The 16,973-nt window shown below is 32.4% G+C and overlaps 1 protein-coding gene across 5 annotated transcripts in view; it reads right to left on the bottom strand.

Annotated features, from left to right (window-relative positions):
* Positions 1–16,973, bottom strand: part of LOC128881602 (protein split ends) — a 142,235-nt gene that overhangs the window by 66,522 nt on the left and 58,740 nt on the right. The window contains exon 1 of one of the 5 annotated variants that reach the window (XM_054132832.1): positions 12,253–12,494. The exons of the other annotated variants lie outside the window; for them this stretch is intronic. Coding sequence (XP_053988807.1) covers positions 12,253–12,272 — 20 coding nt within the window. The 5' untranslated portion in view covers positions 12,273–12,494. Of the gene's footprint in view, positions 1–12,252; positions 12,495–16,973 lie in introns of those variants that run through there. 5 annotated transcript variants of the gene reach the window in all.

Here is a 16,973-nt window from a genome sequence, read left to right as displayed (position 1 = left end):
TACCCCCCGTTTCCGGCTCCTCCCCAACTTTTGGGACACCCTGTATAACATCTTGTATACTCTCTCCTCTGTTCTATCTATAATATCTGTATGGTCCCGTCACGCAACTATTCCGTTTCTCTATATCCAGTGTATCTTTACTTTGCACCGAGGATAATCGTTAATTAAATGCCTAGCAATTCCATAACGAGAAATCAAAACAATTTGAACGAATCGCACGCGAATGAAGAACGAGACGAAAACGCGTGAGTAATAAAACAGAAAATTGCAAGTCGGTGCATGTGAACTTCGAAGGGATGGGACCGCAGACGCGTGGGAGAACACGAGTGTCGAGAGGAAACCGTATGTGCAAAAATATATTGCGCACACCGCGGCATGAGCCTTTTGAGCTTCGAGAGTTCTTGCTGGCGCTGAAGAAGGGTTCCTTCTCGAGCGTAGACGGGCCAAGAGGTAGAAGGGACGAACAAGAGGGACCGAAAGGAAAGGGGGAGCGAGAAATGACAATGTTCTCTCTTTCTACCTCGGAGACTGGGGGAGAAAGATGCGAAGGAAAAAAAAAGAAAGACTGAGCCGAACGAGAGAGTGGAGCAGAGAGGTACAGCAGTGTGCAAAAGTCTTAGGTCATCGTGCGAAGGTTGCATTACACTTCGATTCATTTTTTAATTACGTAACAAATTATTTAAAAGGTTTAGAGGAGAGCGAAACATTAAAAGTTATGAGTTCACTAGCTGAAAGTCCGAATTTAAAAATTACTGAACATGTCCGGGATTAATTTAACCTAGCTCGAGGAAAAAGAGAGTCAACAAATGTAAATAAACTGTATGAGGTATTTTGAAAGCAAATGGCAAAACATTCCGGGTGAAATAATAGTAAAATCATATAAAAATTGTTCGAGAAAAGTCGCTACTGTCACGAAAATAAGAGTATTAAATATTAAATTCTCCTTTGAATTTAAACTATTTTTTATCTAATTTTGGAGAGTACACACTGTACAATAATGTCGGCAAAATAAAACATATAAGCTAAATCAAAAATTGTACTCTTTCTTTGGTAGTAAAAAAAGCTACTGTCACGAAAGCAAGAGTATTAAATATTAAATTCTCCTTTGGATTTAAACTATTTTTTATCTAATTTCGGAGAGTACACTGTACAATAATGTCGACAAAATAAAACATATAAACTAAATCAAAAATTGTACTCTTTCTTTGGCGGTAAGAAGGTAAAAGATTCAACGTACCACAAGTGGCCTAAGACTTTTGCACAGTACTGTATGCATGCGTCGGAGGTGGGAGGAACAACGAAAACTCACTGGCGTAACTTCCACGTGGAACGATTGCAGGTGTGTAGCTGTTTCAAAATACGCGTGAAGAAACTCCCCCTTTTCCCTACGTTCTTTATACATTGTATGAAACATTAACTCTTTGCGCCACAACTATTGTTCGATTTGCACGTTCTACACTCTACCCTCTTTTGTGCGTCAATGGTGCACAGGTTTCGTTGGAGAACAATGATAACCGAAGAGGCAGAGATAGACGAAATTCTTATTTAGATAAAAATTTGAAATTAGGACTAAGAGATGAACAGTCTTTTATCCGTTACTCATTAATAAACTAGGTATTTTGTACGTTTACGATGCAGAATGAGAAATATGTGCAAAATATGCAGATTGATATTAGAAAGGATATAAAATTATTTTGATTTATTCTGAAGGTTTTCTATGTTGGCATACAGTTAGTGTAATAAGTAGACTGCGGAAGTAGACAAAGGAAGTTCAGCAATTGAAAAATAGAAAGTTTTAGAGAAATAACAAGCGGATACTTTTTAGAGGGTATATACATTTGGGACACCCAGAGGCTACAGTTCTTGAATTTGTTTAGTTCAACTAGCAATCTTCTTTTTAACTGACTTCGAAAAGGAGGAGGTTACTCAATTCGACATGTATAATTTTTTTTTTTTTTTGTATGTTTTTAACTCTTGTTCACTGTTGGAACGTATAGTTATTATTAGACTGCGGATCTTTATGCATTTATAGGAAATTTGAACGTGCAAGAAACTACAAAATGCAAACAATATGCAAAAAAAAAAAATAAAGATTGAAAGTAAAGTTCATGTCATAATAAAAGATGCAGAATAAAATAAATTCCTATTTAGGTTCAATTTTTGTAGGCACGTTCGCGAAGATTTTATTTTGCATGAAGATCCGCAGTCTAGTAATAAGTAATCGTACAGGAACCATTTATTTTAAATTGGTTGCTGAACGAATACTCCTTACACTGGACTGTAAGTTATGAACGTATGAAATGATCAGTCTGCTGATTTACTAAAAATGAAATTTTGAATTACGGAATATTCTATCTTTTTCTCTCTATTTCATTTTTGTTTCTTTACATTATATTTTGTTTCTCTTTCCATTATCTTGAGGTTGAAAACGTTTGTATTCGTTTGTCAATGAATAAACGTATTGCTTGTCTAAAATCCTTTTATATTTTTAAATATTCCAGATTCTAAAAAAAAAAATTTTTTTTTAAATTGTTTTTTGTTTTAACAAAAACCAGAACACCCTGTTAATATAGAAAAAATGTTTGTTCCATTATCCAAAAATTCCCTTATCATTTTTGTCTTCCAATTAATGCGGATACGGGAGGCTCTACTGTACATCGTTCCCGTCGAAGTTTCGAAAAGACGTCGTAGCAAAGATAAAACAGAATCTCTCACTCGACGATAGTATCGTAGCATAATTACAATGAGACTGGCGTAACAGCGAAACGTTTCAAACGCAGAATTTAATTACACAGTCAAGGGAAATTTTTTTCGCAGCGTTACAAGGCGCAAACTTTATTTCGAAACATCACGAAAACTACTCGCTACTCTAAACACACGGGGAAACCGTGGAGAGCGGCAATTAAAACCTAAATGTGTAACAGCTGGAATCACTCCGGCGTACGTAACCAAAGTTAAGGGAGAAATTAGGCTTAGGCTCGAAGAATCCGAAAAGAAGAATTGCAAGCACAAAACGAAAGATATAAAGAAGAAAAAAGATTTCTTATGGTGCTGAAACTGAATTTTCGGTATTCTCTTTTTTTTCAAACGCGTCTTTCTCGAAACGATTTTTTTGAATTTGTGTACACTCTAGCTCAACAAGTTTTTAACCAATCATTCTCAAAATTTATAATTAGTCTCTTTATATAATTACGCTCTATATGAACCTAAATTTGGAGTAATATCATTGTTTAAAGTATTTCTTATTGCAAAAGAAATTATGAAAAAATGGCAAGAAATTATGCTGCTTTGTTTACACCTTTAAAATTGCAATTTTTTAAAGGGGAAATTAGGTTCATATAGAAGAAAGATATATTCTTAAGATAATTTTGAAATCCTACTGATTTTAGATGAAAACACTTGCCTCCAAAATGTACACAAATAGCTACGTCTGATATCTTCCATATTTTCCAAGGAAATATTTCAAAAAAAATTACAATATATATTTGAATATACGTATAAAATGTTCTCAAAGTTTCAATAAATTATATACATTCCTTTCGTGCTAAAAAAATTCATACGAATCACTAAAAGAAATGTAGTCCTAAACCTATTTCCCCCTTTAAGTCTCGACACCTGTATGGGACCGGCCAACAACAACGTGGAACGTGATTTCAAGTCATTCAGCCAACCGGATTGGAATTCACCGCCAACCGCGTGACGTCAATACGGATGTCTCTTTCGTTTTGAATATTCGCGTCCGCGAACCAAGATGTTTTACCAAGCGACTTTACCAGACCGTTTCGAAAGCCAGTGTTGCCTTAAGCAAATTTCATTCAAGGGAAATTGTATATACAGCCACTCGCGAAAGTCTGCATACACTCCATAAATTTACAATATTACAGAAAATACGACATTCAATTATTCTACAGGTGTTGAATCGTGTCTGTTAAAGTTGGAAATATTTGTATATGTATAAACTCTACCTTCTTTAGACTGAACGATATTTATTATAAATAAAAAAGAAAATAATTCTTGTAGGAATCCTACTTTTATTTTGGTGACGTGCATTACTACTTAAGAAAAAATTACTTGCGGACAGACTGCGGATTTTAATGCGTTTATAGGAAATTCGAATCTGCAAGAAACTACAAAATGCAATACAGTATGCAATAATATAAAAAAATTGGAAAGTAGAATTTATATTATAATACTTGCAGAGTAAAATAAATTCTTATTTCTGTTCAATTCCTGGAAGCTACGTTTGCAAGCATTATAGTTTGCATAAAGATTCACAGTCTACTCTAATAAGTAATTGAATATAAAGCTATCTAATTAATTCCTACGTCCAATAATTAATTTCATCTCTAAACTCGATTAAACACGTAGAATATTACACGCGTACGGAGCGAGGGAATGCTTTCGTGGGTGCTGTAGACGTTAGAAAAAAAGATTTACGATTTACTTTTTGGATAGTTGACGAGAGGATGTTATTGCCATTGGCTGAGTGTGCATCGTGTGCAGCAGCAGCAACTCCTCTCGGCGCTGTTCACACCGAGACAGCGCCTTTTTCTAGGGCTCCCTTCTCCGTCCTTCCGACGATTTCACCACACTCATCCAGCTATAGGTTCTCCGAGAGCACGAGTGCTCCCTAGCAGGTGCACAATGGGGGAAGGGTAGGTGAAACTTTCCAAAACCAGACCGACTCGGTTTTCATGGGTTCGCGGAGTAGCGCGAAAAATCCGTGGCAAGTAACGATACAGAGGAAGAAAAAACTAAAGCGTAGTTGAGAATTCCCGCTATTAATAATTAAATAGGAATTTATGAAACTGCTAATTGAAAATGTACTTTATTCAGTTTGTTCGGGAATAGATTTACGCGTAGTAAATTTTTATTGTCGGCGACAGTCAAGTAGGAAGTTTGGTTTTACGAAAAGAAATAACAGGAACCGTAATTTTGTAATTAATTATACTTCAAACTGTAGATTTAAATGAAAATATTATTGTCATAACGTTGTTGACGTTTTGACTGTTAGTTTTGGATTGTCCTCAATGTAGACGTTAACAGAGACAGTATTTTAAATTGAAAATTAAAGTTTGGTTTTGCGACAAGAAGTAATAAGGATATACTTAAAAATATTATTGTCATATTATCGTCGATATTGTAAATGATAGTTTTGGAGCCTCCTCTATATAGACGTTAACAAACACAGGTTTTTAAATTTAAAATATGAAAAACTGGACTTAGTGAAACTGCACTTACATACAATACAATACACACAACACATTTCACGTACTTCATCAATTTTCAAGCTGGTGTAAATACTTTAAATTTTGTATAGTACAATAAATATTTATAATATAAATACACATTTTCTTTAATATAAAGGAATATAATGTAATATCCTTTTATATTAACGAAAATGTAAGTGTAACTACATAGAAGAGGTCTACAATTTTGTTGGGTATAAAATCGTTACCGTCTACATTATACTGAATACTTTCTTGTAATGAAAGTCCTTGGAGAAATAAAGAGAGAGAAGAAGTATGTGTAAACGTCATGTCCTAGAGAATACTTTTAAGGAATGCGTGGGTGGAGAAGTTCTAGTCGCTCGAGGTGTGATATGTTTCGTTCTATGATTTAAACAAATTTATAAATTCGTACTAGAATATTTACATTTCATTAACGAACCCCCGCGCCACAAAATTATTGAATTTATAGTACGAATGTAAGTTATTGTTAGAATTATTTCCACGTAGCTTTGTAATATTTAATTTTCTACTTAGAGAAAAATATTAGAATATACGATCACAGACGAATTTAACGAGTAGTCGCAGCCCCAATAAATGTTTTCATTACGTTAATATTACTACATTTTTATATACATTTCAACTATAAATTGAACTCACAATTTTTATATAGATTATTATAATTTCTACCTCTATTTATAACGGCCTTTTTTAAAAATGGATCTTCTTTTTAATTTATATAAAATTGTGCCGAAGGAGATTGACACGTTAGATCTAAAATATTTCTATTTTTAACGAATCCTCATAGGTTAACCAACACGAGTATATTTTATTTTTATCAGCCGTATTTTCTGTCAAAATGTTTATTTCGTTTTCGGTCTAGCCAGAATTCTCCAGGCTCGTTAAGTAAGCGCGTACAAACACAATGACAAGGGACAAGCCCACGCAGCCGGTTTCCTTTGAACGAGGTCGACGAACCACGAACGTGCCGGGCCCACGTTGAACTTTCACGTCAACGGAGTCGAATTCCGCGAATTAAAAATTGCTACCGCGGTTACACTTCGTAAATTCATCGTGTGCAACGAAATTCAATTAGAGCGATGGGAAGTAGGGTTTCGCTTTCTGTTCAAGAAATCGCTTGTTCCCCGTAAGATATTTATCAATCTATCGAAACAGCTACGAAATTCCTGCTACCACGAATTTTATAATTCGCAATTCATTGCATGAATTTCTTGTTTATGTATAAGGTGTTCACGAAAATACTAGCCAGTATTTTCCTCGTAAATAATAAGTATTAGAAAAAAGATGCTAGAAAACAAAGTTTAGATTAAATCTACTGATTTCGAACACCAATTTAAGGATTTATATTATAATAAATGACCATGTATTATAGGTCGTTAAATTTGCCTAAACTATTACATTATGGATAATAATATATATGGTTCCGTATAAAAAATTAAATGTCACCATTGTTTCTTCAAAAATATTGCCACTATAATACTATAGCATATTGATATATGCCATTATGTTAGACGTAGAAAACTAGAAAACTTTTTCCTTTATCGTTTATTTTTCTAATACTTAGTATCTACGAGCAAAACTCTGGCTAGTATCTTTGTGGACACCCTGTATATACTCATGATTAGACTGCAGGTATTTATGCATTTATGACACGTGTAAATATACAAAACTATATAAGGACACGAACAATTGCATAAATATACATATATATATATAAGTGATAGAAAATAAAAAACACGTTTCGAACATAAATATACATACAAATATGAATTTACATAAATATCCGCAGTCTAGTTATGAATTAATGAATGTCAAATTTAGACAGTAAGTAACCGAATAAAAATAAACTCAGGATGGTTTATTTGCACTAAATTTTGACGCAATAAAATTTATAAAATTACATTATACATTTGTCGAGCAAGTAAACTCGAAGTATTTATTTATTAACATCGATGGCTCATACGTAGAAGACGCTATATCAAATTTTATGATGAGTTGATAAACCATTCCTGAGTTACAGTGATACAAAAGAAAACCGTGGCAAAATATTTTTTTATTGAAAGCAATTCCGTTTCTTTCTTCTATGCTAACATTGAGCATTACGTTAAATACCTGTGGTAAGAAATTTCTTTGGAAATTAACAGTAGACTCGTCTAGGTTTGATTTTCGTCGCTTACCTGAAACAAAACAGAAACATCGAGTTAGTGACAAAGAACAATAATTTAACTTACGAAAGAAATAACTTAGAAAATATAAAACTAGAACGACTTTTAATTTGAATGAATCAAAAGTGAATAAATATGTATCGATTAATTTTTTAGTATTCACATTACTTTCTATGAAAACTTCCGTCATTTTTATAATTTTCGTCAAATTGACTTTTTTAACGAAATTGTGTTACTGGTGATAAATTACGAAAATATTCGATCAAACGAATACTTTTGAACCTTATTATCAATATAATAAGGGAATATCAATTAATATTAATTTTCCAGCATAGTAAAATAATAAACAAAACTTTTGGAAATGTTCCAATGCAAACTTGAAGCATTCTTCTTACGATATGCTTAATTGCAATAAAAGTTTCGAAATAAATATTTCTTGCATATTCTACATGCTGGTAGAAAAAATTATTATTCGTACAAAGGTGGACAATTAGTGAAATTCTTTTGGTACAATATATAAAAAATACCATTTGCATTGTGAAAATCACAATGTTTTAAATTATTAATGTAAATTATATCCGTCTTTGTACGCGGCAAATATTTGAATTGTATCACGAGCCAAAACTTTTTACTATATATTTTAATACTATTTATAATTTTTACTAAAACAGACGAGAAATGTAAATGAGAAGATAAATTAGTTGCTTCGCATGGAGTTTCCATACATTAAGAATAAGTTACTAGTTATTATTACACTTGTTTTCAGATATATTAATCTTATTATAAGCAAAATGTTCAACAATGTTTATCATCCAATTATTATTTTTAACTGAAGCAGGATGAAAAGTAACGATTATCGTGTAAACGTAGTGTAATGTTAATAAAACTGTGCAAATAAATTATACAATGATTCTCAGAAATTAAGTCAAGGGTGTTTCTTTGTTCATGATTTGACTACTAACGAAAAATTTGTCATTGGGTGTTTGTAATTAGAATTTAATATCACAGGAAGCAATTTTGTTTCGCTACATAAGTCAATGAATAATCCGAATGATTCTTACGGCGTTGAATATTATCGATCCGTCTTAATAAAACTTTATTAGATAGGCATTCTATCAGCAATTAAATTTACACTGTGGCCAACAGTATGACTAGTATTATCAACTGCACGTAGACTCGATCCTTAAATTGATTTATCGCGATCTTCATTGCGGTGCAGTGATTTCATTGTTGGGTGTAATGATTCATTGTTGTGTACAAAGAGCTTATATTTTACATAGCTAACTTGCTTAACCAATCGATCGTCCTCAAGATCAAAGAATGATTCTAGATTCTACGTGACAATTTTAAGGTCAAGGTGGATTCGTTATACTAACAGAAAATCGTAGAATTTCCTCGTCTAATCGTTTCATGGGTTTAGGTTTAACGTAGCAAGCTATGGAGAGCAAACACCCTAGGAGGCCAAGCATAAAATGTTTCTCGGTATATTTGTTTTTACAAAGAAGAATCTGTGTAAAGCTTTTATAACTTTGAGAATATTTTTGATATAAAATGTTTCGAAAGAAACGCATATCTCAAAGATTACAGTGTGAAATGCATCGAAAAAAAGGGCAAATTTACTTTAGAACATACGTAAAGTATTCTCAAACTTAAAAGAAAATTAAGTAAATTTTTCTCTGTAAAAAAATAATAATGAAAAACAGCTAATATTTGACTTCCTAATATAGTTTCCCTCTTTAATGCGGATCGCTCAATTGAAAATATCGATAGAAAGATTTACAAATGTAAAATAATATGGATCAGCGTTTATTAGTCTCAAAAGAAACGTTATTTATTATGAATGTTATAAGTAGACTGCGGATCTTTATGCATTTATAGGAAATTTAAATGTACAACAACCTACAAAATGCAAACAATATGCAAGAATATAAAAAAGATTGAAAGTAAAGTTCATGTTACAATATTTGCAGAATAAAATAAATTTCTATTTAAGTTCAATTTTTGTAAACACGTTCGCGAAGATTTTATTTTGCATAAAGATCCGCAGTGTAGTTATAAGTAATGTTAACTGAACTATGATACATGTACACTATGTACACTTGAACAATTTAAAAAAATAGAATTGTGATGTTACCCGAGCAATATTAAAATTAAAAAATAACATTAAAATGTTACTCGAACAAAATGAAAATTTAACCGAAACTGCCATACTTTTATATATTAAAACGCAATCTAACGGTGGATTGTCCATGTTAACGACGGATAAAGGGGCCTGCAGTAATTTTAGTGTTAACCTACTTTCCGAAGATACTGACAAACCGGATCACTGAAAACGTTGAAGATAAATATATTCACTTCACTCGAAATGGCTATTGATTTTTTGTTCGCAATTGTCTCTTTAACCTTTTCCCCTAATCGTTCCAATTTTTAAACTAAATTATTTGACTGTTCTTCCATTCGTCTCCTAAATTTGTAATTTATGAAAATCACGTTTATCGAAGGACCTGTAAATTTAACTGTTAAATAATTATAATATATAGGATGTAATTTAAATAAAATTCAATTGCGTCTAATACTATAAATTTTAATGAAACGTAATAATAAATTCGTATACTGTACACAAATAATATACAAATAATAAGCAAAATTGTATACTGTATACAAATTTGCTAAATACGTTGATAATGAAATCTACCGAATTGTGTTTTACTTGAGTATGCACATAATATGCTCAAAAACGAACAATCGCACAAAAAAAAAATTTGATTCTACATTATCAATGAACATTCTCAAGAGGAATCACCGCCTATTTCAAATTTGATAACGTATTTCGGAACAGCCTGCACAATTGAAGTGGAAGGCTAAAACCGGAGAGTTACACGTAAATCTTGTCCTAAAAGTCAAATCAATACTTTCCTTTACTTCACTTACTTTAGTTTATTACAATACTTCACTTTGTAAAAGAGACGTATTAACGGACACTAATCACGTCCAGTATCGTTTGACTGAATATAATTTCGACTAATATATAATTTTGATTGGAGATTCTTGATACGTCAGATTACACAAGTTTACAGCCAAAATGTACATTCAATGCCACAATTTTGTTCTTGTGCATTTTGGCCTATTAAATTCGAAAATTGCAAGAAAAATTTTTTTTGTGGATAGGTTTTTTTTATATGAATTTTTGAGTTTTTTTCGATTTCTTTCTGACATACCTTCACATTTTAGGCCATAATCTCGAGATAGAAACGTCCGATTGAGTCGCGCAAGACGCTATTTTAAAGGTAATCGAATTTCCAACAATTGATTTTTAGATTATTTTCTAATCGGTTCATTAGTTTAAGTGTTACGAGCCAATATATATGAGAAACTTTGATTTTTTCGGGTAAAATAGAACACGAATATTTCTTCCATCGCCATGGAAAAATAGAAATTGTCAAATTATGTCCAGTTTCTTATTGTCTACGTATAGATCGCACTTTTACGAAGAAAACAAACTTTTGTTGAAGAAAATCTATGGATAAATACCGGAATTAGGAACAATTGAGTAAAGGTACAAAAATCCTAATTTTAGTCTGTTTTTGTATTTTTTCCCTATTTATATAGGAAACATCTATTTAATTAATTTCGTTTAGAAATAATTTCGACCTTTACTTTGTCTTCTGTTATTTGTTGGGTTCGTTTCTCTGATGAGGAAAACCAAATGTAGTCTCCCAACATTCTTTCATCCCAATATCCTTGATAGCGCCGCTCAATTTCGGGCTTCTGGCTGGGCAGAGTATGAATTATAAGGAAGTTGTTGAAGATTTGCTAATAAATTATGCAAAAATGGGTATGGAATATATACTGTTATTCTATTAGATTTGACAAAATGGAAAAATTTGTACATTTAATTTCAATTTTAATTTCAACAGGCGTCAATATGTCGCTCAAAATTCATTTTGTATATTCTCACTTGGATTTTTTCCCGGAGAATTTTGGCGATGTAAGTGACGAACACGGGGAAAGGTTTCACCAAGATATCAAAACTATTGAGCAGCGCTATCAAGGACATTCGGATGAAAGAATGTTGGGAGACTACATTTGGTTTTCCTCATCAGAGAAACGAACCCAACAAATAACAGAAGACAAAGTAAAGGTCGAAATTATTTCTAAACGAAATTAATTAAATAAATGTTTCCTATATAAATAGGGAAAAAATACAAAAACAGACTAAAATTGGGATTTTTGTACCTTTACTCAATTGTTCCTAATTCCGGTATTTATCCATAGATTTTCTTCAACAAAAGTTTGTTTTCTTCGTAAAAGTGCGATCTATACGTAGACAATAAGAAACTGGACATAATTTGACAATTTCTATTTTTCCATGGCGATGGAAGAAATATTCGTGTTCTATTTTACCCGAAAAAATCAAAGTTTCTCATATATATTGGCTCGTAACACTTAAACTAATGAACCGATTGGAAAATAATCTAAAAATCAATAGTTGGAAATTCGATTACCTTTAAAATAGCGTCCTGCGCGACTCAATCGGACGTTTCTAACTCGAGATATGGTCTAAAATCTGAAGGTATGTCAGAAAGAAATCGAAAAAAAATTCAAAAATTCATATAAAAAAAACTATCCACAAAAAAATTTTTTCTTGCAATTTTCGAATTTAATAGGCCAAAATGCACAAGAACAATATTGTGGCATTGAATGTACATTTTTTTTTTTTATTTTGTAAACTAGTGTTATTTAACCACGCTCAATTTTGTTTCGTATATGGAAGTTCCATTAATCGCTATCCGTTAATACTTACCCTTATATTAGTTTCAATTTCACATAAAACAGACCTGTCCACGAGCCGGCACATGTATCCGATACAGCTTCCCCCACTCTGGTCCCGTTAGGATGCGCGTTCCACGACGGCGCAAATTACGCGATCTGCTCTACTCTCTGCTCCACTTTACACTGACGCCTCTCTCTGTTTCCGCAACTGACCAAGAAACGGGGAAAAGCTGCGTGGTGGGGGAAACGATCAAGGGATGGGCTCTACCCGTGAACATCCTGACATCAAGGACGAGCTCGTGTACATTACTAACAAGGGAAATTTAACAATTGATACACATGTCGAAAAATTGAAATTTTTGCAGAAATAAGATTCATGGGAACCTAATCGCTACACTGCGGATTTTTATGGCATTTATAGGACAACTGAATGTGCGAGAAACTACAAAATGCACGCAATATGCAGTAATATAAAAAAAAATATTGAGAATAAAATTTATATTATAATATTTGCAGAGTAAAACAAATCCCTATTTAGGTTCAATTTTTGGAGGTAAGTTTTCAAAGATTTTTGCATAAAGATCCACAGTCTACTAATCACAGTATCGAACGCAGGAAAAGGGTGTTTTCATTTCAGTAAAACCATTTGCCATTTTGGTAAAAATCGAAATTTCGAAAAATCCTTCGTTCATTCAGCAGTCTTCCAAGTGTACAATAAGCCCTAAAAATTTGAAGTCTATCGGTGAAATAGTTTTTGAGATATCGTGTATACAGAAAGAAAAACGTTCACAAAAATTTGCTGTATCTTCGTCATTTTTAAATATACTTTGACAAAAGGTGTGTATATCGAGTTCAATGCTGATACTGTAAAATTTCCCAAACCAGCTACCGAGAAAACGCGGAATTCGTTTGTTCAATTTTCCGCTCACGGGTGCCTTATTTTTAATCGAATCGACTGCTATGCCCCGGAAAGAGGAAACGTGCTCCGTAGAAAATTAAATTCTATTGCTTCCTGTTGACTGACAAAGCACGAAGCGAGAGTTCGAATGCCATCGACCAAAATAGATCATCATTAAACAGAAGACCGTACAGGTTTCCCATCCGGGCAAACTCGCCACCCACGGCGGCTCGAAACGAAAGCTAAGTCGGTTTACGATCCGTTTCCAACGGGCGTTTCCCTTCGCAGTCGTTTCATTTTTTTTCTGTTCCCCTTTTTCTCTCCCGTGTTCGTTCGTTCTTTCAACGACCGCGCACTGTGCCATTTTACATATCCAGCCTCCCGTTATTCCCGAACAAAAGGTTCCTGTACAGTTACAATTTTAGTTTGTCGCAATAATAATAATTGTATTATTGACACATACAGACAGTCCTACAAGTATTCGTACCCTCAATGAATATTTAACAAATTTGTATAAATTAAATGACAGGTTCGACGTGATTAAATAAATGTATAGAAATTAACAGAAACTATATGTATATACAAAAATCAATCAGTCCGGGGTCTACAATGAATCTAAGACAAAATACTATGATATCAATCTATAGGTAATTTTAAAAAGTATTCATTTAGCATGATAAAGTGATAAACATTGATCTTAACTTTTCAAACGCTTCATTTTCATTTTATAAAACTAGACTGCGCACGTTTGTGTGGCTAGAAACAAAATTAATTGAACGTCGCAAAGTTTGTGTAAGGAACTTGAAATGATGTATTTTTAACTAAGTTAATTAAACGGTTTTTATTCAAACCGTCGCGTTGCAGGAGTAAAATACGTACGAAGGTGTACAAATTTTGAATTGGATTTTTAATCGCAGAAGTGTGTTAACCTTTAACTGAAAATACTAAAAGGTAGGCTCTATAATGTTTGAACGACTTACTCGACAGAAACTATTAGTAGAAAAATTGATTGCTGTATGATTTCTACATGAAATGAGTTGAAAAAATTATAAAATGTACTTTAAAGCGTACCTAGAAGATTTCCAAAGTTTAAACAAATATTGAAAACGTTCTCCACTATAAAAAGAAATCACGAAGTATACTTAATATTTGACCTGCTAATATGGTTTCCTCCTTAAGACGGTCATGCTGGTGTTGTATATCAAACAAAGTGTAACGCACCGCGCGACGCCACTGGAATTAGATCGGCATGTTTACCACCGAACTCGTAAAATTTCAACAACAGGACACACCACCGATATTCAACGAACGGTTCGTTTCCACGGATAAATAATACACGCCACGGGTGAATGTCTTTCTTGGAAACGGGGTGTTGTTCGGGACTAACTCTGACGATAAAACTCGGAAACTTTTGGCGGGCACCATGGAATGAAAACATTGAGACGTCCCGATGGCGAATCGTAAAATTTCCACGTTCACGGTCAATATCTGTTACTGACGAAAATTTCTCAAGGCATTTTTTTTTCCACAATCTCTCGTGCTGGCAATGTTTATGTCGATGCGCGTGACCAAACAGTATACAGCAATTCCAAAGGATTTGTTCGCAAAATTAATGTTTCATTATAAGTACGTGCACGAATAAACTCTACACATAAATATATTTACAAATTTTTCATTATAAATATCTCTGTTTGTGTGTGTGTAAAGTTTATTCATTTATATATCTATAATGAAAAATTTGTTTGGAAACATCAAACAAACCTATAATTTAATTTAAACAAATTCTTTTAGTAGCTATAGAGGGTACGAATACTTATGAGACTGACTATGTATATATATAATGTAAAATAAAATATGTTGTGTAGACTAGCACTAGAAATATCATCGAATTTATGTTGCTAGAAATGCATTACTGTTGATTGTCACAGAATATGTAACTTTGTTTCCTTTTATTTTCTTCTCTTCGTACTTATTAGTATTAAGCGAATGTGAAGGGAGATTTACCACGTGGTGAGACCTGGTAATCGGTATTACTCGCGATGAAAGATTTTTCAAACGACCTTTCGTCGCGAGTAATATCGAATTAATGGCTAGGAACTTGTAATAAGATCTTCAGATTTAGTCAATATAATTCTACAGAATTGTAGGAATAACCTTGAAAAACTTATATTATTATTAGGGATGCTATGATCACACAGTTTATATTTAACTTAATCGCATAATATGTAACTGAATTAATTAAGTACAGTCACGATTCAATATGATAATGCATTCATAGTCGGAGTCATTTTATTTATATTTTCATTGATGAATTCTATTTATATTCCATGTACTGATCATTCATTTCCAAATACAGTGGGTGTAGAATGTATTCGTACACCGATCAATTTCCCAAAAAGCTTTTGTGTGAAATTGTAGTTTCTTAATTTCTTTTTTTATAATCAATGATATTTTACATATTCTCGGAAGTCTCTAAAATAGATATAGCCCAAACAACAATTATTAGTTTATATAATTTGCGAAATTAACAAAAAAATGCGAAAAGTGGGTAAAAGTATAGAAGCAATAAGTATGTGTACGATTCTTACGACGAACCATTTAGAGTAGAGTTTGTAACGTAAACACATTAGTTTATTGCTCCGTACGAATTAGGAAAACATCAAATTTCCAGTAAAGTACTTTAAAAAATGGCTGTAATAGAGGAATTGAAGAAGATCCCACTTCGAATAACTAATAATTTAGTTAATTTAACGCTTAAAAGAGTTACAATAATTATAAAATCAAAAGGAAATCCCACGAAGGAAGTATTATATACTTGTAAATTAATGTAAATTTCTTTTTTTTTTAATCGAATTTTAAAAATTTAACAGTTGTGCGAATACTTATTGCTTCAACATTCCTATCGATTAATTGTTTTTTTCTTGTTAATTTCGCAACTTACATAAATAGCTGTCTTATTTGTAATCTATCTATTCTAGAGATTTCCGAGAATATGTAGAATGTCATTGTTGATAAAAAAATAAGTTAATAAATTACAATTTTATACAGTTTTTTGGAAATTGATCGGTGTACGAATACTTTCTACATCCACTGTATATTAATTACTAATTGCGCCCGCTCAATTTCACTCTGTTTCGCTCAGGTGGAATACTATTCTTCTTCTAAATCACGTTCGTGATTGCATTGTTCACTCGCGTAGGTACAATAATTATTGTAGCGTTTATGCAAGTATGTAGTTAGGTACTTTGTAACCGCTGAACGCATTCAACTGAGTGTAGGGTAGAGTTAGATTTTTAAATCTAAATGTTAATTACGAATTCGGCCGTGCGATGAATTAACTATAATTCATTTCTTTGTGAATATTTTCATTTTGCATTATTTCTTAAATAATGCGACCAAATACCATGCTGTACGGGGCAAGTTTCATCTTCATGAGATTTTCCAGATGATAAAATGATTCTTTTTTATAAAGATTAATATATTATACCTATTAAGTACCCTTAAAGTTCACCTTATAATTTTCAATTCATTTTTAACATAAGAAGCGTTAATGTGGTTTAAATATAAAAGCTAGGTACATCGTGTCGCTGACTTTTTTTTGGATCTATTAATTAATAATCAATATTTTTGTATCACATTATTTTTACGTATATCCAATCATTTGTTCAGCGTACACCGATAAAGTAGCCGAGCAACTGTTTCTTCCGACTTGATTTACAAATTTTCAGATTTCAAATTTAAAACGTAATTTTATCAAAATAAAACATAGCCTACGTTACTTAGTAGCTTTCTATTACTGAACAAATTTGTTTAATGGGTTCGGTAGTTCCGGAGATTACACCGTACATACAAACAAACAAACTTTACCTCTTTATAATATTAGTATAG

This window comes from Hylaeus volcanicus, chromosome 8, assembly GCF_026283585.1.
Source record: "Hylaeus volcanicus isolate JK05 chromosome 8, UHH_iyHylVolc1.0_haploid, whole genome shotgun sequence".
In the NCBI taxonomy this organism is placed as follows: domain Eukaryota; kingdom Metazoa; phylum Arthropoda; class Insecta; order Hymenoptera; family Colletidae; genus Hylaeus; species Hylaeus volcanicus.
This window is presented reverse-complemented; position numbering and strand designations above follow the sequence as displayed.